Here is a 27157-nt window from a genome sequence, read left to right as displayed (position 1 = left end):
ATAAACTCCCTCCGGTTTCTTCGCATAGCTCCACAACAACAACACACCAACTCAGACTCGATAAAGTTGATTAGAAACTTTACATTATTACAGCCGAGATGTCGTGCTCGCTGGTCGCAGCCTGCGGCGCTGCGGTGCCGCTGCCGGACGGACGGGCGGTGCTGCTGGGCCGGGGACCGGACACCGCTGTCACCGATAAGAAATGCTCCAGGCACCAGGGTGAGGAGGAGGAGATTATCACAGATCACTGACTGGCATAGTTTGGACTATTATGGTCTGGTTTTGAACGAATGACAACATTAATGCGTTGATCAAAAGAACTAATTTCGATTTTCACATTGTTTTGATTTTTCTCCTCATCTTTTATTGATTGTTTCGACTCTTGGTCAGACTGAATAATCTAGATGTAACCGTGTTAATCCTCCCGTTGTCCTCCTGGGTCAAGGAAAGAAAGAAAGAAAGAAAGAAAGAAAGAAAGAAAGAAAGATGGAGGAAGGGAACAGACTGGGTCAAGGAAAGAAGAAGAAGGGAGGATGGAGGGAAAGAAGGGAGGAAGGAAGTGAAAAGGATGGTGGGAAGAAGGAAGGGAGAAAGGAAGGAAAGAAGGATGGGCAAAGGGAACAGATTGGGCCAAGGAAAGATGAAGAAGGAAGGATTGAGGGAAAGAAGGAAGGGAGGAAAGAAAGAAAGAAAGAAAGAAAGAAAGAAAGAAAGAAAGAAAGGGAACAGACTTGGTGAAGGAAGGAAGAAGAAGAAGGGAGGATGGAGGGAAAGAAGGGAGGAAAGAAATAAAGAAAGAAAGGGAACAGATTGGATCAGGGAAGGAAGAAGAACGAAGGGAAAGAAGGGAGGAAGTGAAAAGGATGGTGGGAAGAAGGAAGGGAGAAAGGAAGGAAAGAAGGATGGGCAAAGGGAACAGATTGGGTCAAGGAAAGAAGAAGAAGGAGGGAAGGGAGGGAGGAAAGAAAGAAAAAAAGAAAGGGAGCAGATTGGGTCAAGGAAAGAAGAAGAAGGGAGGATGGAAGGAAAGAAGGGAGGGAGAAAAGAAAGAAAGGGAGCAGACTGTGTCAAGGAAGGAAGAAGAAGGGAGGATGGAGGAAAGAAAGAAAGAAAGAAAGAAAGAAAGAAAGAAAGAAAGAAAGAAAGGGAACAGACTGGGCCAAGGAAGGAAGAAGAAGGGAGGATGGAGGGAAAGAAGGGAGAGAGGAAAGAAAGAATGAATGAAAGGGAACAGATTGGGTTCAAGGAAGGAAGACGAACGGATGGAAAGAAGGGAGGAAGGAAGTGAAAAGGATGGTGGGAAGAAGGAAGGGAGAAAGGAAGGAAAGAAGGATGGGCAAAGGGAACAGATTGGGCCAAGGAAAGACGAAGAAGGAAGGATTGAGGGAAAGAAAGAAAGAAAGAAAGAAAGAAAGAAAGAAAGAAGGGAGGATGGAGGGAAAGAAAGAAAGAAAGAAAGAAAGAAAGGGAGCAGATTGGGTCAAGGACGGAAGGAGAACAGATGGAAAGAAGGGAGGAAGGAAGTGAAAAGGATGGTGGGAAGAAGGAAGGGAGAAAGGAAGGAAAGAAGGATGGGCAAAGGGAACAGATTGGGCCAAGGAAAGATGAAGAAGGAAGGATTGAGGGAAAGAAGGAAGGGAGGAAAGAAAGAAAGAAAGAAAGAAAGAAAGAAAGAAAGAAAGAAAGAAAGAAAGAAAGAAAGAAAGAAAGGGAACAGACTTGGTGAAGGAAGGAAGAAGAAGAAGGGAGGATGGAGGGAAAGAAGGGATGAAAGAAAGAAAGAAAGGGAACAGATTGGGTCAAGGAAGGAAGAAGGAAGGGAAATGATGGTGGGAAGAAGGGAGAGAGGAGGGAAAGAAGGATGGAGGAAGGGAGGGAGGAGCAAAGAAAGGAAAGGAGGGAGGAAGTAGGGATGGAGAGACAGAAGGAAGGGAGGAAAGAAGGACCATTTGAAACAGACTGGGTCAGTTTGACCCAGGAGGACGACAGAAGGGTCAAGGTGTAAAATCAGCTGTGTGGTCATTTTGTTGTGATGTAGTTGGTTGTATTGCAGTAATACAGAGAAGTATTATATGTTAAACAAACCCTAATTGATATAAATGGAGCAATATGACTGGGAAAGTGTAATTAAATTAATAAAAAGGTTGTTTACTGTATATATTTATTATGCTCGACTCATTTTCAACAGAAGAATGCATCAACATGTGTTTGTGCTTTCCCACCAGTGAAGGCGGTGGCGTGCTACGCAGACCAGGAGGTGGTTTTTACTCAGGTATGAAAACCAACAGTCACAGAGAGTTAAAGCAGAAGTAAGTGATCCGGTCGTTTTGGCTAATGCTGCGTTCCAGGCAGGCTTTTGAAACCGTAAATTGCAGCTTCAAGTCACAACTTACGACTTTGTAGCGTTCCAGGCAACCCACTCGTGTTTTTCCGACCTGTTTTACCGGTGAAAGTCACTATAACGGCCACTCGTAACTTCCGACCCGTGAACTCGTACCAGATCGAACTGGTACGAGTTCACAGGTCGGAAAACACGAGTTACGGGCTGCCCTGAACGCACCATAACGTCTTGTCAGCCGATGGAGTTAGCAGCCCCCGCCCTCGTCATGGATCTATTGGTCCTCGTCCTACGTCACCACATTGACGCGCATCCCTTGGCTGCACACACAGCCCTTCATGCCGTTCTCTCTCCTCATTGGATAAAACTTGTAGGATACGAGAAAAGTTTTCTCCTCGGCTCAGAGCAGAGCAGAGTGACTGAGAGACCCGTGTTTCAGACCAAACACTTTATGTAAGTGATTGCTGTCGGAAGATATAACTATTTAAGACTTATATTAACACAAAAATATCGCTTACTTCTGCTTTAATGTTTAAAACAAAAAAAATCATAAAAATCAGTTAAATCATGTGTCAGTAAATCTGTAAACCTCAAGTCAGCACTTCTCCCACCCAGTCGCCATAAAACCAATGAGCCAACTCTATAAAAACTCTGGTACAGGGTTCATAGTCACAGGGCAGAGCAAATAAACGCCATTTAAAAAGATAGCATTACAGAGAGAGACATTGTTTTGTTGTGATCACTATCTCACATGTGTTCTCTTCTATCAATACCAGGTGTTATTTTGTAAAAATGTGAAATGAGGTCGGTGTAATTTAACTTTGAAGAGAAGCTGCGCTTTGTTACTTTTGTCCCTTACAGAGAGGACTAAAGTAACAGGGGGGTGGGTCAAAAGTAACATGACAAAATAAACTGGAATTATTCATATTTTTCTTGTTTTTATTAAAAATGTCTGACAATGCTCTTGTTAATATGTGATTATAAACAGATTGTGACCTTTATCTTATTTAAAAATACATTCAATTTTTAGAATGAACGATCAACGATGCTCATTTGGATTTTTTAAAAACGTTTTTAGCTCACGTCCTGTTTTTTTTTGTTGTTGTTTTTTTTCCCCCCTCCACAGCTCGGTCCCAACCCCAGTTCCCTGGACGGAGAGACACTGGGCCGGGGTCAGTCTGGTAAACTCACCCACGGAGGAACTCTCTACCTGGTGAACCAGAGCCATCCGTTCAAACTGCACTTCTCGCTCAGCTCCAACGGCACGGCGTCCAGCAGCAGCAGCAGCGCACAGAGAGGACCGAAGGCCCCCGACAAGACGAAAGGGAGGAACGGAAAGGAGAAAGAGGAACAGCCGAGTCCGACGCCTAAACGCAGCATAAAGGATTTCTTCTCCACTTCCCCCGTGAAGGTAACGCATGTTGTTGTGCAGCTGTTGTGGTTATTGAGAGGAAATCGACTGAAGTGAGACAAGAGAGAAAATGTTGTTGTTCATATCTTCTAAAGTCGTCTAAAAGGCGGCTGAGCCCAGAGAGGGGAAACACTGAGGTGAAGCGCCAGAGGATGGAGGAGGAAGAGGAGGAGGAGGAAGAGGAGAGACTGGCAGAGGAGAAGTTGAAGCAGCTGCAGGAGCTGGCGGAGAAGTCAGAGAGGAGCGGCAGCACCCAGCCTTCATCATCCTCATCATCGTCCTCGTCGAAGCCCTGTGCAACGAGCAGCTGGCAGCAGATCGGAAACCTGATGCTTTACACCGCGGCTGGAGTCAGAGGGAGCGACAAGGTGGGGATGAGCTACGGAAGAGTTTTACTTTTTACACTGTTTACTTTTTTTTTTTTTTTACATTTAGAATAAAAGCTGTAGTTTTTTTTTTTAATTCTCACTTTTTAATTATGATTTGCTACTTATCACTAGTCATAATTTTACAAGAATAGTGACAATTTCTATGAGAAAAAAGAAGCGATTTCTCCCAAGTCCGCCTGGTTCTTTCTGCATTTTCTCATAAAATTATGACTTTTTTCTCATAAAACTATGATTTATCCTCAAAGTATGTGAAAAACATGTTTTTCTCAATGTGGCCCTAATACTCTGTTGTACAATCTCACATCACTGGATATCTTTGATTTGAACAAAACAAGACTGTAAAATGCAAAATACATGAGCTCTTAGACTTTTTTTTTCTATTTCTGACATTTTATATATCAAACCCTTAGAATAATGTACTGTATAATTCATTACTCCAGAATATAGTCAAAGCATTGTGTTCAGCTGCTTAACCAAAGTAATGTGTCATTTTTTGCTCTTGCTATTTTTTCTCAGTAGACACAATGATGTGTTTTTTTTTACTTTGTAGAAGTTTCACTTCCAGGTTTATAAAGCAGATGAGCTCGTGCAGCTTTGTGTGAAAACGTCTGTGAATATTTCTTTGTCTCTGCTCCGCCTGCAGGTCGCTGGCTTTGACATAGACGGCTGCATCATCACCACCAAGTCTGGGAAAGTGTTTCCCACGGCTCCAGACGACTGGAGGTGTGTCCCGAATATGATCATAACCGGGATATTCAAGTCTATGTAAACTGATGCACTGATAGATAAAATGTCACATCTGCATGAGTTATTTTAATGATCACATGTTTGATTCCCAGGATTCTGTACCCAGAGATTCAGCCCAGATTAGCAACTTTACTCAAAAAAGGATACAAGGTGAGCTAATAGCAGTTATTGTCTTGTTTTATCCTGAGATGTGATAAACATTATGTCCGATAGTCGTGTTTGAACCCAATCTAGTCTCGCTCTTTTTCCTGTAGGTGGTGTTCTTCACCAACCAGATGGGCATCGCTAGAGGCAAACTGAGGCCAGAAGTCTTCAAGTCTAAAGTGGAGGACATCCTCGCCACACTGAAGCTCCCTGTGCAGGTTCGCTTTGTTGGTGGTGATCGACTCTTTTAAGCGTTTTTCAGCAGATGTTGTACATGGAGCAGATGTTTGGATGCTCCTGACCTCTGTCTGTGTCTGTGCCTCAGGTGTTTGTGGCTTCTGGTCCCGGGATCTACAGGAAACCGGTGATGGGAATGTGGAATCACCTGAGTGAGAAGGTAACTGATGTGGATGCAGCTGCATGTTATCTGCATGTTTCACTATTTGTTTATTGGCATCCCCACTCTGAACAGACACCTTTTCTTCCCCCATTGTATTTAAAGGGATAGTTCAACATTTTGGCAAATTGGCCCATTGCCATAATCCCTATAGTCATAGCAGTAGGTTCGTTACCTTTAATTGTCAGTGCAAGCTATTTTTAGAACAGCGGAGCAGAGCCGCGAGCTGCTCAGAGCTACGCTACGGAGGCTAATGGGATTTCTTGGTTTCCCTCATCAAACTCATCAAATACACAATCCCAAAACTCCAAAACGCTCTGGTGGACAAGTTGTGACCTGCACATTCACCACGCTATGAGATAATAACACAACGTTACCAGACAGAGTTGTTTTAGAGGTAAATGCAGAGACTGCTTGCTGAAAAACTGTCCCTGAACGCAACGCGCGTCAGCGGTTTTGCATTGGCCTCTAAAACATCTCTGTCTGGTGACGTTGTGTTATTATCTCATAGCGTGGTGAATGTGCAGGTCACAACTTGTCCACCAGAGCGTTTTGGAGTTGTTGGATTGTGTATTTGATGAGTTTGATGAAGGAAACCAAGAAATCCCATGAGCCTCCGTAGCGTAGCTCTCGTACGGCTCTGCTCCGCCGTTCTAAAAATAGCTTGCACCGACAATTAAAGGTAACGAACCTACTGCTATGACTATAGGGATTATGGCAATGGGCCAATTTGCCAAAATGTTGAACTATCCCTTTAAAGTGTTTTTCTGTCTGTGTGTTTTCCCCCCTCAGGCTAACGATGGTGTCACTGTGGACAAGAAAAACTGTTTTTATGTAGGAGGTGAGTGGATTTGGTTAAAAAAACAGCCCATTATTTCCTATGGATTGACTGATATGCTTTTTTTCAAGGCTGATACAGATACCGATTATTAGCAATCAAGGAAACCGTTAACCGATATTTAAAACTGACGTGCATTTGCATTAAAAATGAAAATTTCGTTGTCAAGATTTAGAATAACTAACCTGGGATTAGACGTTTTTATACATTGTGAAAATCAGTGAGATAAAGACCTTAAAGAGGAACGATGCAGGATTTTTACCTGTTGCACCGTAACACAAACTCCTTCTGTGACCCGTAATCTCTTGTTTTATGACAGAAAAGACTACACAAATATAGTCGTATAACATCGTATATGATAAATAATGTTATCCACAGCTCCATGGATTGCTTAACAAATGCAAAACAGAGGAAAAGCGACCCGATTTGCATAGTTCCCCAGAAATGATGTTGTTCTGTGGGCGGGACATCGTTACACAGCCAAGGAGTGGTGACTTAAGGCAGAGAGACGCTGCATCAGAGCCAAAGGAGCGCGTTTTGGAATAAATTAATTTTATCGGTTATCAGTGAAAAAAACAAACAAGAACAGCCGATACAGATTATCGTTAAAACTGCGAATATTGGCCAAGCAGATAATTGGTCGATCCCTTTTACCACTACAGGTGGTTTCCTCACCGAGATGCACACCAGAACCAGATCTTAATCCTGATCAGTCCCTGACTTCGTGAAATCTCCTCAGTGTTAGACCTTTAAAAAAAAAATCAGTCTTTTTTTTTTTTAATCAATTACTAAATATTTCAGGCGACCCCACGTGGGGTCTCGACCCCAAGGTTGAAAAACACTGATATAAGGCAAGCAACAGAAAAAGGGTTTAGGGGTTTACAGTTAAAGGGATAGTTCACCCAAAATTCAAATTTCACTCATTATCTACTCACCCTCATGTCGACTAAGGGCTGGGAGAAGTTTCAGAGTCCTCCGTGCCTTCTCTGAGTCTCGCGCGATTTGCGGAGCCGTGAACTGGGTGTCAGTGCAAATCGCGCGAGATTTGGACGGACCAGGAAGAGCAACACTGGGAAGTATAAAATATAAATATAGACTTATTTAATTTTTTTCGGAACAATTTCTCATGTTGGGGCTTCAATACAAGCGGGACATTACATACGAGCACTATGGAGGTATTTGGATGTTTTTTGGTGTGTCTTTTTGGACGAAGAAAAGTGAGCTCCGTTCGCAACCGTCATATGGACATGCAGTGCTGCACGGAGCCCCACTGTAACTCAGAGAAGGCACGGAGGACTCTGAAACTTCTCCCAGCCCTTAGTCCACATGAGGGTGAGTAGATAATGAGTGAAATTTGAATTTTAGGTGAACTATCCCTTTAACTGTAAACCCCTAAACCCTTTTTCTGTTGCTTGCCTTATATCAGTGTTTTTCAACCTTGGGGGAAATATTTAGTAATTGATAAAAAAAAAAGACTGAATTTTTTTTTTAAACTAATTATTATTATTCTTTTTAAAATTATGATTATAAACAACACAGACAATGTTAAACAACTGTATTTTATACTTTCACTTTCTCAAATATAAATCGAGTTCAAATAAAATGCAGCATATAAAATCTGAGCTGGCGCAGCTTGATTGACGGGGGTCGCCAGAAATTTGTGGTGTCAAAATGGGGTCACGAGCCAAAAAAAGGTTGGGAACCACTTCCTTATATCATGACTTCTGTGCTCAGACGCTGCAGGACGACCAGAGAACTGGGCTCCAGGGAAGAAGAAGAAGGATTTCTCCTGCAGTGACCGACTGGTACATAAGACTGATTATTTTTAAGTTTTGAGTATCTGAAGTTTAAGTCGTTAAAATGTTAACAGTGTGTGCACCACTTTCTGTTTTTTTCTTTCTAGTTTGCTCTGAACATTGGGCTGCAGTTTCACACACCTGAGGAGTACTTCCTGGGCTGGAAGAGCGCCCCCTACAGTCTGCCTGACTTTGACCCTGTGAGTGTGAGATTGCATAATAATTTGTTTGATAGTTTTGTATCTTTCTAAATGTTTTCTTCTGTGTTACCAGAGGAAGATCGACTCCACTGCCCGGCTGTACGACCCGCCATCGGCCTCCCTCACGTCCAGTAAGACAGAGGTCATAGTTGCCGTGGGTTTCCCTGCATGTAAGTGATAGTGAAGTGGACGACGTATTTATCACCTTTTTGTTTTTCTAATCAACGCCCTACTGAGATTATCCACTTGTTCCTTTTTCTCCTCAGCGGGTAAATCCACTTTCTTCCAAACGCACATCGTCCCAAAAGGCTACGCGTACGTCAACAGGGTGAGTGGACGACTCCTGCTCCAAAAATAATACGAGCTAGTGCTTTTATATTTGACGCACACGTTTGTAATTGTGTGTTGTTGTGATTGTGAACATAAAGACCAAGATGCTGATGAAGATTAATGATTAGTAGTGGTTTTTACATGTATTTAATTCGTCCTTTTATTCCCGTGTCAGGACACAATCGGCTCGTGGCAGAAATGTGTGTCGGTATGTGAGCGTGCGTTGCAGGAGGGCCGCAGCGTCGCCGTTGACAACACCAGCCCGGACCTTGAGTCTCGTAAACGGTGAAGCACGGCTGCATCCTTATTTAGATACTACAGCTGTCAAATTATATGTGATAGCAATACATTAATGCATTATAAGTAATTTTAACACCTTTTTTTTGACACGCAATTAACATACATTGTGTTTTATTGGCCTATTATTGGTAGATCTATATCCTTTACCTTGGTTCAAACACAGTATATTGAGACATTGTACATTCAGTACTACAGGCCTGCTGTAGATAGACTGTAATAATCTGTGTGTAATGTGTTTTTTTCTCTAACTAAACACAATAACTAACTATAATGAATCTCCCAGTTACGTGGATGTGGCCAAAGCAGCAGGAGTGCCCTGTCGCTGTTTCCACTTCTCAGCGTCTCTGGAACAAGCCAAACACAACAACAAGGTATGACTCACCACCTCTTCGCTCGCTTTCATTGTGTCTTTCGCTGGTGCTGAAGTTTGTGTGTTTTATTTCCTTAAACGTTATCTTCAGCCCATAGAGCACAGCCCATGTCAGCCCTGTGTCTCTCATACTGTCCTATCATAATAAAGGCATTAAAAGCGCCAAAAAAAAAATGTAAAAAAAACTGTTATTCCTGTTTGCAGTTCCGTGAAATGGAGCCATCAAACACCAAACACCTTAAGGTCAATGATATGATTTTCCACAGCTACAAGTAAGTTTTTTTTTTTTTTTTATCAGACTAAATCCTGGCTTTTACACAAACTGAACAATGTTGGACTTCATACTTAGTGTTGCTGTAACAGGACGCGTGTGTGTTTTTCCCTTCTCTGAACAGGAAACATTTCGTGGCTCCAGCTCTCTCCGAGGGATTTTCCGAGATCCTCCAGATCCACTTTGTCCCAAACTTCAAAGACAGCCAATCGGAGGTGCTGTTCAGACAGTTTTCTGAGGGCTGATTGGACCGCCGGCGTTCTACCACGCTGCACAGATGTCAGTCCGCTACTGCTGCTACTGCTTCTTCTTGTTGGTTTATAAACTAAACTGTACCACTGATGGACACTAAGAGTGAAGAATATGACGTATCCACATGAATGCAAATACATTTCTGTTATGTTTGTGCTTCAGTGTCTGATCATTGATGTGTTTTACATGTTGGGTTTAGAGAAAATAAAATTGAAAACAAAACAAAGAGACTTATCTTTTTATGTTCTGTAATGAACTTTCCTGCACCACAGCTTTTGAAAATTAATAATAAATACACGTTTGATATTACAGATATTACTGTGATTGGTTGTGATTATGGCTGCAACTAACGATTATTTTCATTATCGATTAATCTGTTGATTATTTATGCGATTAATCGATTAGTTGTTTGGTTAATAGAATATTAAAATATGCTGAAAAATGTCAATCGGTGTTTCCGAAACCACAAGATGATGTCCTCAAATGTCTTGTTTTGTCCACAAACCAAAGAGATACTCAGTTTATTGTCATAAAGTTACAAAGAAACCAGAAATATTCACATTTTAGAAGCTGAAATCAGAGAATTTTGACTTTTTTTCTTTAAAAAACTACTCAAACCGATTATTTGAGTATCAAAATAGTTGACGATTACTTAAATAATTGATTATTGTTCGATTAATTGATTAATTGTTGCAGCTCTATACCCAGGGGGCAAAGCAAACTACAATGACATAAATAGACATACAACTATAAAATTTGGCAAAGAGTATGTTGACACATAGGGGGAGGCATGGAAAAAAAGATTCTGGGGTTTGTTGCAACTCAATTTTAAGATATCACCCTCAACATCCCAAAAAAGACAAAAAAAAAGTACTTGCTTGACAAATTCTCATGAAAATTATTATTTTTCAACACTTTATGGAGAATATCTATGCCTAACATGTATATAGAAAACTTCCTTTATTCACAAGCTTCCATTTGAGTCCAAGATAGCCTTTCTACTAGCTACTGGAAAGCTACAGGCTGTCTGCAAACAATGTAACACCTATTGTAAAAAACTACATGTTAAAGCAGAAGTACGAACTGGTACGACTTCACGGGTCAGAAAAACACGAGTTACGGGTTGCCTTGAACGCACCATAACGTCTTGTCAGCCGATGGAGTTAGCAGCCCCCGCCCTCGTCATGGATCTATTGGTCCTCGTCCCTACGTCACCACATTCAGGCGCATCCCTTGGCTGCACACACAGCCCTGCATGCCGTTCTCTCTCCTCATTGGATAAAACTTGTAGGATACGAGAAAAGTTTTCTCCTCGGCTCAGAGCAGAGCAGAGTGACTGAGAGACCCGTGTTTCAGACCAAACACTCTATGTAAGTGATTGCTGTCGGAAGATATAACTATTTAAGACTTATATTAACACAAAAATATTGCTTACTTCTGCTTTAACTGGCATGATCAGAAAACATTCTATGTCTGGTCTCCCCCAAAGTGAACAGATAGAGAAGAGTACTAGTTGTGATTATTCCCATGTTGTAAGAAATAATATTAACAATAATAACAATATAGTAGGTGATCGATCAGTCCACACAGGCTCTGTTGTGTCATTGTGGTTTGGTCGACCTGAGTGTGGCTCCTCTCACTTGATCTCCGGCAGGAACTGGATCTGCTCGCCCAGGTGCTTCTTCAGCCACGGCAGGATCTTGAAGAGGTCGATGTGGAAGTCTCGTGCGTCCGGAGGCGCCTCCTCCTCGTCCTCGTCATGGTTCCTCCGCCTCTTATTCTTCTTCTTCGTTTTGTCGTCACACATGTCTACGGTGCCCCAGCTTACCACTGCCACCTGTGGATGAGTGGGACAAAACCTGAGTGACGCTGCTGTGCTGTGCCGTGCTGTGTATGAGCTTGCGTTGATGAAATGAGGAGGAACTTTGCTGACCTGAAAGTAGCGGTTTCTTTTCTGCAGAAACATCGATCCACCGGAGTCACCTATCCAAAAAACAAAAAACAAAAAAAGAGGTTGTATGTTACTGTAAACTTGAATCTGGTAGTATTTTACCGAACACAAACTCAGTGCAGAGTCCAGACCTTTGCAGGTGACTGTATCTTTATGTGTTTTGGTTCCTCCGGAGCACAGGAATCGGTCCGTTACATACTCGTCCAAAGTCACATTGTTGGGCGTCTTCAGAGTTACCCTGGCCTTTTCCACGCAGGCCGGCCTCTGCAGACATAACAAGTATTGTATATATATATATATATATATATATATATATATATATATATATATATTTCCACTACATATGTGTACTGTAAACATGAAAGCAGCCTGAATCACAGCTCTCACCTGACTCTTTAAGTGAAGGTGTGTTGTTCTCCGTTGTGTTTTCTTATGGATGAAAAAAGCAGCCGTCTCCTCATACGGCAGCAGCTCCTCCCCTGTGGGCACACACTCGTTTTACTGACAGGTTTTATTCAAGACTTTTAAGATGTTAAATATTATTAATTCTGCATTCTTGTTACATGAAGATCTAAGGTCACATACTGTGCTGCTGACAGGTGGAGTTGATCTTCTTCAGGGCTCGGCTGGCCGGTACGGTACACGGCAAACAGATGGGTCTGTAGGAACACATGGTACACACACACACACCAGGGTTATTATAGTTTACTAAGGCTAAAACTGAAACTAGCAGTGAAAAAATAATTTTGTAAACTGAAATAAAAATAAAAATGCACTACAACTAACTGAAACTAAACTGAATTTGGAAGTTCATCTTCAGACATCTGACAGAGGATTTCTCCTAATACCTGAAAAACTAAAAGACTACATTAAAACTAATCAATTCCTCAAAAATAAAAACAAAACAAAAACAGCTTAATCGCTTGTTGAACTAACTAAAACTAAACTGAAATAAAAAAAATCAAGCTGAAAAACTAAATAATGCACACACACGAGTGCTCAACAAGGACACTAAATACATATTGGTTGTCTAGGTCAGTGTTTCTGAGGGGTAACTCGGACCTCTAGTGGCACTTGCTGGAATTGCAAAAGGTACTTAAAATAATAAAATATAATTTTACTGAGTGACCTTTTACAGACATTATTTATCATTTTACTAAAATAGTGACCAGAGCCATTATTTTTTCCCAATCCTCTATGTTTAAATGGGGAATTTGTCAGAAGCCTGGAGTATATTATCCGTTTCTGTTTTCTTTGATCCACCCATGTTTACGATTAGCCTAAGGTTTAACTGCCTGGTCAAGAGGTTAAATGCCAGAGGGTAAATTCTATAGGTTAGATGATGTCTTAGTTTATGGACCACCTGGGTTAGGTACAACATCCTTCTGCTTGGAAAAGGTGAGATTATGGAGGTTAGAAAACATATACAAGGACAGTACTTTAGGCTGAACAGGAGAGAGATCTCATATTGGCACCAGAGATTCTCCAGGATTCTGCATTTTTTTGTGACATTGTTCTTTCTTGTAATAAACTCTTTTTGAATGCAAGAAAAGACGATGGTAATTACTTCTCCTCATCAACACATCAATATACAATAAGCCACTTTTTTTTTTTTTTTTTTAATTCAGTCTTGTTTGTCTATTTAAATTACGTACATTTTAATTTTAATTAAGCTGTCACTACAAATTCAACCCTATGTAGGAGGTCCAGTGCCAGGAAAAGGTGGAGAACCACTAGTCTTGGTTACACAAGGAAGTAAACAACTAACACACTTTATTTTTTTATCTGTTTTATTTTTTAAGTCCCGATTACTACTTACACAATTAATTGTGACACTATAATTAGTAATGCAAGTATATCTTGACTATATTTACACATTCATAGTGTTGATGTAATATAATAATCAAAATAATCATGATAATGGTGATTTTTTTTCTCTGACAATAATCGTACCAAGAAAATCTACAATCATGAAATCCCTACTTGTCCTGAATGTGTCTCCTTTTATATGTGTCCAGCAAACAATATGACTTAGGGGAGAACGGCTTTTTGCTCCCATGTATAACAAAGTTTTCATGGAAGTGACAATAAATCCACCTGAATTGAACTGAAATACAAGCCCTCTCTCCTCTTACCTGGCCATCCAGGAAAGCGGGATGCTCGTGTTCACCTTCACCAGAGCGACGTCGTAGTCGTAGAACTCGGACACGTTCCTGTGACGCAGTGCATTGGTGTTGTACCTGGGGTGCAAGGTCACGTTGCTGGACTTCACCGTGCCTCCACCTGGGTGGGAACCAGAGAAACGACTTATTGACTAGTTTAAAACCTGATCTACAACCATCATCTTTTACAATGTAATCTGCTTTTTAATATGTTTTTTTTTGTAACCCTTTAATTTACAGGCCGTTAATTACGTCATAATGTCTAGGAATAGCCAAGAAATAACAATTAATTACGTCATACTGTCTAGAAATAGTCAAGAAATAATTATTTGCGTAACAATATTTAGAAATAGCCTAGAAATAACAGTCAATTTCATAGTAAATGTGCTTTGCTTTGAATTTTTTGGGAAAGGCCAGAATTTTCCAGAAAAAGTCCTTGCAATTGTCAATTTACAATCAATTATTTCTGGGCTATATCTATGCAATCAATCGTTATTTCTTGGCAATATTTCTTGACAAGAAAAGCATGTATAATCCTTTGCCTTTATGAAAAACATGACATTACTATGAAATTGACCGTTATTTCTAGACATTATGAAGCAATTACTTGTTATTTCTTAATTCACGTGATTAATAGCCTGTAAATTAAAGGGTTACCTTTTTTCTTTTTTCTTTTTATTAAAGAAATAATCTTTAAATACAATGAAAATCAAAACAAAAAAAATTCAGTCATCGCATTATTTTCCCATATTGACACTGACCGTGTTTTATAGCCACCTCGTAAGAGATTTTTTCTGTGCCCACTTTGGCAAAGCAGTGAGCAGCCGTCAGCACCCAGTTCGGAGCCACGATGGATCCAGAGCAGTATTTCGTCTTTCCCCATTGAGCCTGTAAAGAAACAACACAGACTCTGAGTGTGAAACAGAGCGGAGCGAACGAAACGACTGAACGTGTGAGAGAAGAAGCTCTTACCGCCGTCAGGTCGACGTGCCAGGGCTTACTGTATATGGGCTGACTGTATCTAATGTTGAACTTGTCCTCCTTTTCCTGTTCTTCTTTGGTGAGGTACTCCTGAGCTACTCCACACATCGTCACACTCTTGTCACCTGCATCACAAAGCATGTTTGATTTCAGCAAATGCAAATTTATAATTAACTTATACAAGGAGTCTTTTTGGTACAGGCCGTTAATCACGTGATCATGTCAAGAAATAGCCAAGAAATAACAATTAATTGCGTCATAATGCAAAAATAACGGTCAATTTCATAGTAATGTCCAGAAATATGGCCAAGATATTGAAGAAAGAAATAGCCTAGAAATAACGGTCAATTGCAAAGGACTTGTTGTTGGAGAAAAATTCTGGCCTACACGTGTAATCTTTTGCCTTTATGAAAAACATGACATTACTATGACCATGACCGTTATTTCTAGGCTATTTCATGACATTACTACGCAATTAATTTTTCTCACTTACTGATGATGCTGTTGAACACTTTTCTGAGGTAGACGTAGTCTTCCAGAACAAAGACATGCTGCTCGCCACGTTTCTTTGAGGCTAAGGAGTTCAGCTGGTCTATTTTCACTTTGTTCCCAACACCAAACACATAGATATCTGAAAGCACATCACCATGTACATATAAGGAATGACTATATATATAAACACATATACTGTACATATATTGTGTTTCTGTTGTTCAGTCGTGTGTTTTGTTTGCGTGCTACCTAGGTTTGACTCATCAGTGTGATCTTGCGATCTGGCGCTGTAGCCCAGCAGTTCGCGGATGTGGGCCACAGCTTCCCCAGGATTGCGGCCAATGTTTGAGTAACCTGAAAAACAGAATAAAGTCCAGAAAGAGATATTAACATTTGTTTTGGAGAGACAGGAGTCACGTATCAAGCATCAGGTATAGTTTATCTGTCCCAGCTTGGGCAATTTGGTTGCAGTAGTTGTATAAAAAACATAACACAATACATATACTCCAACACACATACCCTGATGGAGGTGGGGATGAATGATTGGTAACCAAACATACTCAGAGCTAAGAGGATGGGTACCGTCCAAACAAATAATAACAAAATAATAAAAAATAATAACAGATAAATAATACTCCTAGCTTTCCTCAGTACTTGCTTTTTAAATAAGCAATTCAGTTTAACGAACTGAGTCCCCACAATCTTACTTGCAACCTTCATGATGCTGTGTAGAGCATTTTCCTATTTAGTGCCAAGGTTGCCATACTAGCAGATAATAGAAAAGGAAATAACAGACTCAATGAAAGATCTGTAGAACAGAGTCATTAAAGGGATAGTTCAACATTTTGGCAAATTGACTCATTGCCATAATCCCTATAGTCATAGCAGTAGGTTCGTTACCTTTAATTGTCGGTGCAAGCTATTTTTAGAGCGGCGGAGCAGAGCCGTGAGCTGCTCAGAGCTACGCTACGGAGGCTAATGGGATTTCTTGGTTTCCCTCATCAAACTTGTGAACTGCACATTCACCACGCTATGAGATAATAACACAACGTTATGAGACAGAGTTGTTTTTGAGGTAAATTCATGCAAAGCCGCTGATGAGCGTTCCTGTCGGGGCCGTTTTTCGGCAAGCAGTCTCTGTATTTACCTCTAAAACAATTCCCGTCTCATAACGTTCTGTTATTATCTCATAGCGTGGTGAATGTGCAGGTCACAACTTGTCCACCAGAGCGTTGTGGAGTTGTTGGATTGTGTATTTGATGAGTTTGATGAGGGAAACCAAGAAATCCCATGAGCCTCCGTAGCGTAGCTCTGCTATGACTATAGGGATTATGGAAACGGGCCAATTTGCCAAAATGTTGAACTATCCCTTTAAGGTCTTGTTGACTTGAAACGTCGCTAGTTTTCTTAGACAAGAAAGGCGCCGCTCGTCTTTACCGTCTGTTTGTAAGACGATGATGTTCTGAGTCTCGTTGAAATGGTCCCTCTCCTTGAACCAGCTGATCAACACATTGACGCGCTCTATCGCAGCGTACATGTTGGTGCCCGTGCCGTTCCCGTGGCCTGAACACAACACAGAGGACAGAGTGAGTGAGTTAGTGAGTGAGTGAGTGAGTGAAACTTACACTGCCCGTCCAAAAAAAAAAAGTAGGGTAGGCGCAAATAAGCGATATCCCAACTGATGCAGTCTCATTTCTTAAACAACCATGTTAGAAGACACATCCTGTGGTCGTGGAGAAGATGTTTATCTGTTTCAGAAGGGTCAAATTATTGGCATCAAACAAATAAAACATCTGAGGAGATTGCTGAAACTACTAAAATTGGGTTAAGAGCTGTCCAACGCATTATTAAAGACTGGAAGGAGAGTGAGGTACCATCATCTTCAAGGAGGAAATGTGGTCCAATGTGACCACAGTGTTCGTATCTTAACCCCATTGAGAATCTTTGAAAAATTAATTCAACTTTGGATGGAAATAAATGTTGTGACATTGCAGAAGTTTATTGAAACAATGCCATATCAAATGCGTGTAATCAAAATCAAATCAATGCGTAATCAAAGTTAAAGGCGGTGCAACAAAATATTAGAGTGTGTGACTATTGTTTTTTTTGGATGGGTAGGCTGATGCATCACAGTTCAGGTTTTAAATGAGAAACAAGCAAGAGTCATACTTTCGTATTTGAACTCCATCAGTAGCTCTATGACGTCCTCGGCGCTGCCGCTTGAATCAGTGTCCTTGATGTCTACGATGTCTTTATAGTTGCTGGCAAATGACAACACGTGGAAGTTCAGCAGCACTTCGTAGCTGTCCAGCTGGAAGTAGAACGAGGCAGACGTGTTATAGGAGGGGGGGTGTGGGGTTCACCAACTTGTCAAAGTCAAATAAAACTGAGCTCATGTAGCACAAAACCTTTCTGATGAGAGCGACGGTGGCATCCCTCGCTGACTCAAAGCCCTGCTTTGAGATGCTTCCCGATGCGTCCAGTAAAATGTAGACGTGCATACGGCTGCCTTCTTCCACATGGAAAGTTCGGCCAAAGGACTTCTTCCTCTCTAAAACACACACACACAGAGTACATATCATTATATTGTGAATATTTGTTAAAGGACAATTCCGGGCAAATTCAACTCGGGGGTGTATGTTCCTATCATTTTAGGTCTAAAGAAGCAATCTGAAGATTTTCAGTTTAATCGCTCCTGTTTTGCGGTAGTTGTGTCTGTCCCCGCATCGCCATGGCAGCAATGAATGGGAGCGGATGTAAGTTCCGCTGTTTAGGCTGTTTCCAGCCCTCAAAGCCACAATTTTTTTCTACAGACAGTGTCAGATGGCGACTCAAACATGCACAGAGAAGTTTATTTACTTCAAGCAAGCCGACATGTTTGTAAAACTAGATCTAATTCAAAGTCTCCCGGAGTCTCGTGCGAGACCCAAGTTGCCGTGCGCGGTGTGTTCATGTGCAGTCGGAAGCTCCCGTTTGTGTCATAAACACAGGAATATCAACTCTTTACTTGCTTCAAGTAAAAAAAACGTCTCGCCACATGTTTGAGTAGCCACCTGATGCTGTCTGTGGAAATAAATGTACACTTGAAGCAAGTCAAGAGTTGATATTCCTGTGTTTATGACACAAACGGTAGCTCCCACCGCACCTGAACACACCGAGCACGGAAACTTGGGTCTCACGCGAGACTCTGCAAGACTTTGAATTAGATCTAGTTTTACAAACATGTCGGCTTGCTTGAAGTAAACAAACTTCTCGGTGCATGTTTGAGTAGCCATCTGACACTTGCATCTGCTCCCATTCATAGCTGCCGTGGCGATGCGGGGACAGACACAACTACCGCAAAACAGGAGCAATTAAACTGAAAATCTTCAGATTGCTTCTTTTAGACCTAAAATGTTAGGAAAATACAACCCCGAGTTGAATTTGCCCGGAATTGTCCTTTAACCAGCTTTATCTGCATGCACATCAACTCCTTTAATCGTACTCACCTTTCTTTTTGGCGTCCGGTGACACCACGTCCATGACCCCTGCGAGCGATCCTGCCATGGCCTCGGCCACAGCGCTGGGGGAGTCGTAGATATTCGGGCCTGTAGTGAAACACAAGGACAACATGAATGACTGTTTTAGTGTTAAATCACTGTTGGTTGGTCGGTAAAACCTGGTAAATGTAAAACACCTTGACACCGCGGCGCTGAGCCGCTCCACTCCCTGTTCTCCAGACAAACCCTTTCAGCCGAGCCGAGCAGAGTGAGACCGGTCTGACACCGATACGCCACCTTCTCTCCGGCGTGGAAGCGGCCGGTTCTCTGGGCCCCTGGGGGGACCCCGGGGTCTTTACAGTCTTCAGCTGCATTTAAACACAGATGAAAAACACTGAACTGGATATAAATGGACTTTTAAAGGGATACTTCACCCAAAATCGATAATTCACCAATCATCTACTGCTCTAACATGATTCAGTGTTTGGATGTGTTTATACAGTAAAAGGCCTTTAAACGATGTTCTGTATGTTCAGCACAAACATTAATGTAATTTAAAAACCATTCATTAAATCACCCAAAATCGATAATTCACCAATTTTCTGCTTACCGTCATGCCAAGGAAGGGTTCAGAGAACTTTCTGAGTCATCAAAATGCTTTAGGAGTTCCAGGGGGGTCCGGCTGGCAACGGATTTTCATATAATGGCGGCGGATAGTGCTCACTTTTGAATCGTCCAAAACACACACTATGAAACATCCAAATACCTCCATACTGCTTGTCTGTACTGACCCAAGTGTCCTGAAGCCGCGGCATGTTCGTTCTTGTAAACCATTGGATGTATGATGCAAATCTCGTGTATGTGCACAAACATCAACAGAGCCACTGGGAGCTACTAGCTACTACAACAAGGCTAAAAACAGAGATCAAATTCATTTTTTTCCAACAACTTTTTCATGTGGCGGCTTCAGGACACTTGGGTCAGTACAGACGAGCAGTATGGAGGTATCTGGATGTTTCATAGTGTGTGTTTTGGACGATTCAAAAGTGAACTCTATCCACCGCCATTATATGAAAATCCGTTGCCAGCCGGACCCCCCCTGGAACTCCTAAAGCGTTTTGAGGACTCCTAAACTTCTCTGAACCCTTCCTTGGCATGACGGTGAGTAGAAAATTGGTGAATTATCGATTTTGGGTGAAGTATCCCTTTAAGAGAAATTAAATTAACGAGTGGTTTTAAAATGACATTAATGTTTGTGCTGAACATACAGAACATCGTTTAAAGGCCTTTTAAAAACACATCTAAATAAATACTGAATCATGTAAATGCATGAAGTGGTCAAAGTGGTGACCTATTTTTTTTTGTTTTTTTTGTCAGTGTAACACTGAAATGTGTTTACGGGGCTCTGTTCTGTGTTCATGAAAAGCTCCTTATACAATGTAAAGCTTCGTAAGTGTGAGCTTAGTCAGAACATAATCCCTCAGGGCCTCATGTAAGTGGACGGTCTCTCCTACTTCTCTGTTGCACTGATGTAACATCAACCCATATCTCATAATTCAGCCACATACTATGTATATTTCATCATGATGGTGGCTCTATAAATCATGATCCTCCTCTTCAATCCTCACCGTGGTTGTCGCAGACGGGAGCGGTGCCTGTCCAGGCCCCGGACGCGGTGCAGGTCCTCTCGGCCGACCCGTACAGGGTGAACCCCTCCAAGCAGGAGAAGGTCTGATTCTTCCCGATGCCGAGCCACTGATCCCGGGGCCAGAACTCGCCGTGATCCAGCTGCAGCTGAGCCGGACACAAGACGTCTGGGAGGATAAAGAGGAAGGATGAGGCGAAAAACCAGAGTTCTGCTTTGAGAGAAAAACCTCAGAGAGTCATCTTGTGTACATATGACACTGAATGCATCATCTTTGAATCATATAAATACCTGGGTACTTTCATTTCATTTCATTTTGATTTATTCCATTCATGGTATACATTCTTCACAGGGTTGCACATATTTACATAATGTACACATTGTCACCATGAATGAAAAGGAACAGGATGAAGAAAACTTATAGTACCTGCCCATCTCTGTTGTTATACTTACATTGGCTTACTTCAACACCAATATTATACTTTATTTCAAAATATTAAAGATGATGAAACACAGTAACAAGAAAACAAACAAAATAGCAGTTTGTTTGACTCTCAGCTTAAATTAGACATCAACACCGATTCAGTGGTCTCCAATTCTATTTTATGTACTGTGTACTGTGTGTCTAATTTCTAGTCAAAACTAATCTCATTATACTTAAAATAAGACTCATCACATTCAATTTTTTTTACTTCTTTCAAGCATATTTTCACTTGAAATAAGTAGAAAAATCTGATAGTGGAGCAAGTTTTTCTTCCTTATTACGAGCACAAAAAAGTTGCTTTCACTGGCAGATTTTTCTACTTATTTCAAGTGAGAATTTGTTTGAAACAAGTGAGTGACAAGAGATTAGTTTTGACTAGAAATTAGACATTTTGACAAGAAATAAGACAAATATTCTTGGAAAGATTTGGAGTTTTTGCAGTGTACTCTTCATACATTGAGAGCCTCCTCACTTTCTCTTTCCTCTGCTGGTTTAACAGTCTGGCAGTGAAGGACGGGAACTGTTTAAATAACATTGTGAAAGTCTGCTCAAAAATTACTGGCACCCAACTCACTGACTTGAACTCCCTTTGGGAAAGACGGGTCTCACAAAAGGTAGCATGCATCATAAATAATCATAAATAATGTTCTGGCCTGTGAATTTATCTTGATGCCATCAGGTCGACGTTACATGCAGCCTCTCAGGAAGACCAATCGTTATTCTAGCTTTTGTGCATTCTGCCATTAGTTTGTTGTATGCTCAGCTGGCTTGAAGCTGTAGTTAGTACTGTTGTTGACAATGTGTTTTTATGTATATTGCCCTACTTATGTATTTATTATACTTATTGTACTTTTATCTTACCTGATCTCAATCTTGCACTTTCCTCCTCAACTGTATGTATGCTCAGTGGTGGACAGTAACGGAATAAATTTACTTGAGTACTGTACTTCAGTACATATCCAGAGGATTTGTACTTTACTTGAGTATTAGATTTCTTTGGCACTTATTACTCTTACTTGAATACATTTCCAAGACAAATATTTTTACTTTAATTCGAGTCAATTTCTAGGAAGGCTGAAAAGTACTCGTTACTTTCAGGTCTGCTCTTTTTTTTTCTAAAATATTATTGGACACAAGCTGTGTTTGTCAAAGAAGGAAACCTATCACAGTGCACGCTCTCCACTGGGATGTATGTAAAAGCAGAAATACGTCATCCCTCCCCATAAGGATAGCGCCAAAGTAGCCACCCTCTCGACTGCGTTTGTCAACTCAAAACTATACCACAAGTCGTGAAAATGACAATTGCTGTCCTCTTATGATCCCATTCATTTTATTTGTTTTAAAGGTGTTTCTGAAGGCTTTATATAGCCTGAAAGCAAGCACATCAGTGCAGGTGGTTTCAAAGAGTTAATTCTCAGAAACAAGAGTTAAAGGGATAGTTCACCCAAAATTCAAATTTTACTCATTATCTACTCACCCTCATGTCGACTAAGGGCTGGGAGGATTTTCAGAGTCCTCCGTGCCTTCTCTGAGTTACGGGGGGGTCTCGGCGTAGCAGTGCATGTCCATATAATGGTTGTGAATGGATACCACTTTTCTTCGTCCAAAAAGACACACCAAAAAACATCCAAATACCTCCATGCTGCTCGTCTGTAATGTCCCTCTTGTATTGAAACCCCGACATGAGAAATTGTTCCGAAAAAAATTAAATAAGTCTATATTTTAAGCTTGTTTGTAGCGGAAGCTCCCAGTGTCTCGGTTCACTGCTCTTCCTGTGTTTGCACTGACCGGCGGAACAATTTCTCATGTTGGGGCTTCAATACAAGACGGACATTACAGATGAGCAGTATGGAGGTATTTGGATGTTTTTTGGTGTGTCTTTTTGGACGAAGAAAAGTGAGCACCATTCACAATCATTATATGGACAAATACTGCTGCGCGGACCCCCCCGTAACTCCGAGAAGGCACGGAGGACTCTGAAAATTCTCACAGCCCTTAGTCGACATGAGGGTGAGTAGATAATGAGTGAAATTTGAATTTTGGGTGAACTATCCCTTTAAAATGTCCTTAAATTCATTTAGAAAAAATTATAGTAAGTCATTCTCTTACTTTTACTTAAAGTAAATTTAAAAGCATGTACTTTTGGATACTTAAGTACCTTTAAAAGCAAGTACTTTTTACTCTTACTCGAGTAACATGTTTACTGAGCTACTTTTACTTGTAACAGAGTAAATTTTGACTGGTATTACTGTATTTGTACTCTTACTCAAATAATGGGGTCGAGTACTCTGTCCATCTCTGTGTATGCTGCTTGTGTATGTGACTGTGGTGCGGTGGTCAGCTGTAGAAACAGAATTGCTCTATGGGATAAATAAAGCAATGGAAAAGGGAGGTTTTTTATATGCACATCATGCTGTATTGAGGTGCAAGGTAATAAAAAGTATCGTAGAAAAAAGAGGGTTGAAGCAGAAGTAAGCGATCCGGTCGTTTTGGCTAATGCTGCGTTCCAGGCAGGCTTTTGAAACCGTAAATTACAGCTTCAAGTCACGACTTACGACTTTGTAGTGTTCCAGGCAACCCACTCGTGTTTTTCCGACCTGTTGCCTGTGAAAGTCACTATAACGGCCACTCGTAACTTCCGACCCGTGAACTCGCACCAGATCGAACTGGTACCACTTCACAGGTCGGAAAAACACGAGTTACAGGCTGCCCTGAACGCACCATAACTTCTTGTCAGCCGATGGAGTTAGCAGCCCCCGCCCTCGTCATGGATCTATTGGTCCTCGTCGCTACGTCACCACATTCACGCGCATCCCTTGGCTGCACACACAGCCCTTCATGCCGTTCTCTCTCCTCATTGGATAAAGGTTGTAGGATACAAGGAAAGTTTTCTCCTCGGCTCAGAGAAGAGCAGAGTGACTGACAGACCCGTGTTTCAGACCAAACACTCTATAGAAGTGATTGCTGTCGGAAGATATAACTATTTAAGATTTATATTAACACAAAAATATCGCTTACTTCTGCTTTAAAGCAGAAACACGGGTCTCTCAGTCCCTCTGCTCTGCTCTGAGCCGAGGAGAAAACATTTATCGTATCCTACAGTTTTTATCCAATGAGGAGAGAGAACGGCATGCATGGGCTGTGTGTGCAGCCAAGGGACGCCGTGAATGTGGTGACGTAGGGACGAGGACTGTTATGGTGCGTTCAAGGAAACTCGTAACTCGTGTTTTTCCGACCTGTGAAGTCGTACCAGTTCGATCTGGTACGAGTTCACGGGTCGGAAGTTACGAGTGGCCGTTATAGTGACTTTCACAGGTAAAACAGGTCGGAAAAACACGAGTGGGTTGCCTGGAACGCTACAAAGTCGTAAGTCGTGACTTGAAGCTGTAATTTACGGTTTCAAAAGCCTGCCTGGAACGCAGCATTAGCCAAAACGACCGGATCGCTTACTTCTGCTTTAAGGATGTCACAGTGATTTTATTTGCACTTGCACAAACGTTTTCGACCGTGTGGTCTTCTGCAGGTGCCAACAGAACAAAGGAACGCTCACATCCATATATAGGGTCACAGGTGTATAGGTGTGAGGTCCAATTAGGTGAGGAGGGGCAAGCCTGAAGGTAAGGAGCACATCCTTCAGCTTAAAGTTATCTCACTGTGTAAACCAGTGGAAAAGTTTAACAGATTTTAAATATAGAAAATCTTTTAAATATAGAAAACTACACTATCATTCAACAATTGGGCTTAGAAAAACACACACGGTCGAAAACGTTTGTGCAAGTGCAAATAAAATCACTGTGACATCCTTAAAGAGTGTGGGGCAACCCTCTTTTTTCATAAATAAAGCAATCTCAACTCAACTCAACTATCATCTACGTTACCTTTGCATGTGGCATGTGACACCAGTCTGCCGCTGGTTGATCTCATGGGCGACCACTCCCCGTCAGAGCCACAGACCCTGTCGCTGGCGGGGGACGGGTACTTCCCCGGGCCGCAGTGGAAGGTCAGCACGCTGCCCTCCAGCCCCCCCTGTGGCAGAAAGAAACATGTGTGTGTGTCACTTCAGGATTTGAATTAAGGAACGTGAAAACTTCCACTAAAAGATGGCACGATAAGTTTCGTTTTCCCCGACCGTCAAGTTTCCTTTTCAAGCAGGAACTAAAAAAGTTTCCTTCCTAACTCAGTTTTATTTGCGTGACTCACACGATGATTTCATCCTGTTTTTCTTTCTTTTTGGATACCACATTATTTTTTCAGTTCCTGCACTTATTCTTGTAACCTGAGTTTTATGAGTTGTATCATTTTATTAATGTATGAAAATTTAAAAATTGGATGGTACTGTTTTCATATTGTAAATTTTTGAATGCATGTTTGTTTCTGACATTATTTTCTCTCTTTTTGCCCCTGTAGTTGAAGATTAAATACCATAACTTTTATTAATCTCTTAAACTTAAACACTGTAGTATAGTGTGTATACCTAATTTGAATTACATGTATATCTGTGAATTATTTTATTTCATTTTATATAGGAAAACAGTAGTTATCTATCTTCGTTCCCTCTAACTCTTCTGTATATTACATTTTCTTTTCTTTTTTATTGTCTATTTAGGAGCTTTATGTCAAAAGAACTTCCCTCCAGGGATCAATAAAGTAAATTCTGAATCTGATTCTGAATCGTTCTCACTCTAAAACTAAATTTATGCATGGCACAACATTTGAAGTCCATACAAATGTTCAGGATTGTTAAAATGACATGAAAAAAATTAATTCCAAATGAGCTGGACGTAATTGTTTTAAGTTAAGTCAACAATTTCTGATTTTTAAATTAATTTTTCAATGAAAACAATATTTAGTTTAAAATGATAGATCAGAGAAAAGCAAAACAATTTTTACCTGTGAGTAGGTGACAAAACCTCCTTTGATGGTCTCTTCAGTCGAACAGTTCAGAGGCTGCAGATCCTCGTCGTAGTCCCCGTATGTGTCATAATTATAGTTGTCCTCTTCCAGCGTCACTAGAGCACAAACAACAGATAGGCCTGTGATAAACATGAATCTCTGCACACACACACACACACACTTAGGACTTTCATATAAATGTGACATAATCGCACAGCAAATGCCACATAAGAGTTGCAAAGCTCACCCTCCTGGACGCAGACGAAGAGCAGCAGCCACAGTGAAGACTTGACATTCATGACTTTGTGAGCAGAGTTTCTGTCTGTGAGCGACACAACTCGACACAACAAGAGTGTCTGTATCGACCTGTAGGAAGCTGCTTTTATTTGATGACTGATTACCCATTACACAGCAAACTCAAATAGAGAAGTAGGGATTGGGCAATTCGGGGCAGGACACTGAGTTGAGCTCTTACTTTCGTTTCTGGCTGCACTAGTTGTATTAGTTTCTCTTCTTTTTTTTTTTTTTACGACTGTAATATTGTTGCCTCGTCACGTAAAGCTTTTCCCAAAACTTATGAATCAATTAATTGAACAATAATCAATTATTGAATTAATCGTCAACTATTTTGATAATCGAATAATCTTACGGAAAATGTTAATTTAAGAAGGGTATAGGCAAAATGAGATGATGCTTCAGCCTACACCTTTTTGGTCAAAGTGCATTGTATTGCACATTGTACTTGTTTTTACAAGACCGAAATAAATGCACTAAACTAAACTAAATCAGTTTGAGTAGTTTTTTAAGAAAAAAAATGTCAAAATTCTCTGATTTCAGCTTCTTAAATGTGAATATTTGTGGTTTCTTTGTTCCTTTACGACAACAAACTGAGTATCTCTTTGGTTTGTAGACAAAAAAAGACATTTGAGGACGTCATCTTGTGGTTTGGGAAACACTGATTGACATTTTTCAACATTTTTTAACATTTTATCGACCAAACAACTAATCGATGAATCGTTAAAATAATCGACAGAGTAATCGATAATGAAAATAATCGTTAGTTGCAGCCCTATAGATATATATTCTAGCAAACTCAACATCAGTGTCAGGTCAGGCAGTTTTAAATCTCCTCAGCACTTCGAGTTGTTATTATTCACCATTCCCAAATCCAAACCTCATCCAAGCACTGTTGTTGTTGTTGTTGGGTTTTTTTTGTATGCCTAATTGCCCAGAATTATTACTGAATGACTCAAACTGTGTCGTTTTTGTGCCAATGTTTAGCTTTTC

The 27157-nt window shown here is 40.9% G+C and overlaps 2 protein-coding genes across 2 annotated transcripts; one reads left to right on the top strand and one right to left on the bottom strand.

Moving 5' to 3' along the window:
• pnkp (polynucleotide kinase 3'-phosphatase) lies at positions 1-10192 on the top strand. The gene is made up of 17 exons (XM_083985496.1): positions 1-219; positions 2226-2272; positions 3465-3749; positions 3845-4117; positions 4782-4861; positions 4978-5035; positions 5140-5247; positions 5355-5426; positions 6219-6267; positions 7999-8069; positions 8168-8260; positions 8334-8430; positions 8527-8588; positions 8766-8875; positions 9174-9261; positions 9465-9532; positions 9656-10192. The coding sequence occupies exons 1-17, from the start codon at positions 99-101 to the stop codon at positions 9774-9776; spliced, it is 1803 nt and encodes a 600-aa protein (XP_083841622.1). The 5' UTR covers positions 1-98; the 3' UTR covers positions 9777-10192.
• Positions 10193-11037: 845 nt separating this feature from the next.
• On the bottom strand, positions 11038-26248 carry LOC310996146 (complement C2). Its single transcript, XM_083985495.1, has 19 exons — positions 26118-26248; positions 25868-25986; positions 24856-25003; positions 20477-20662; positions 19046-19216; positions 18858-18956; positions 17778-17920; positions 17539-17680; positions 16807-16932; positions 15619-15723; positions 15371-15508; positions 14869-15002; positions 14658-14784; positions 13870-14017; positions 12320-12393; positions 12122-12213; positions 11866-11998; positions 11717-11766; positions 11038-11620 (listed from the first exon to the last, which is right to left on the bottom strand). The coding sequence occupies exons 1-19, from the start codon at positions 26167-26169 to the stop codon at positions 11420-11422; spliced, it is 2388 nt and encodes a 795-aa protein (XP_083841621.1). The 5' UTR covers positions 26170-26248; the 3' UTR covers positions 11038-11419.
• Between the last annotated feature and the right edge of the window lie 909 nt (positions 26249-27157).

The sequence above is a fragment of the Trachurus trachurus genome, assembly GCF_905171665.1.
Source record: "Trachurus trachurus genome assembly, chromosome: 13".
In the NCBI taxonomy this organism is placed as follows: Eukaryota; Metazoa; Chordata; class Actinopteri; order Carangiformes; family Carangidae; genus Trachurus; species Trachurus trachurus.
Note: the sequence above shows the minus strand (reverse complement) of the source record. Positions and strands in the feature narration are given on the sequence as shown.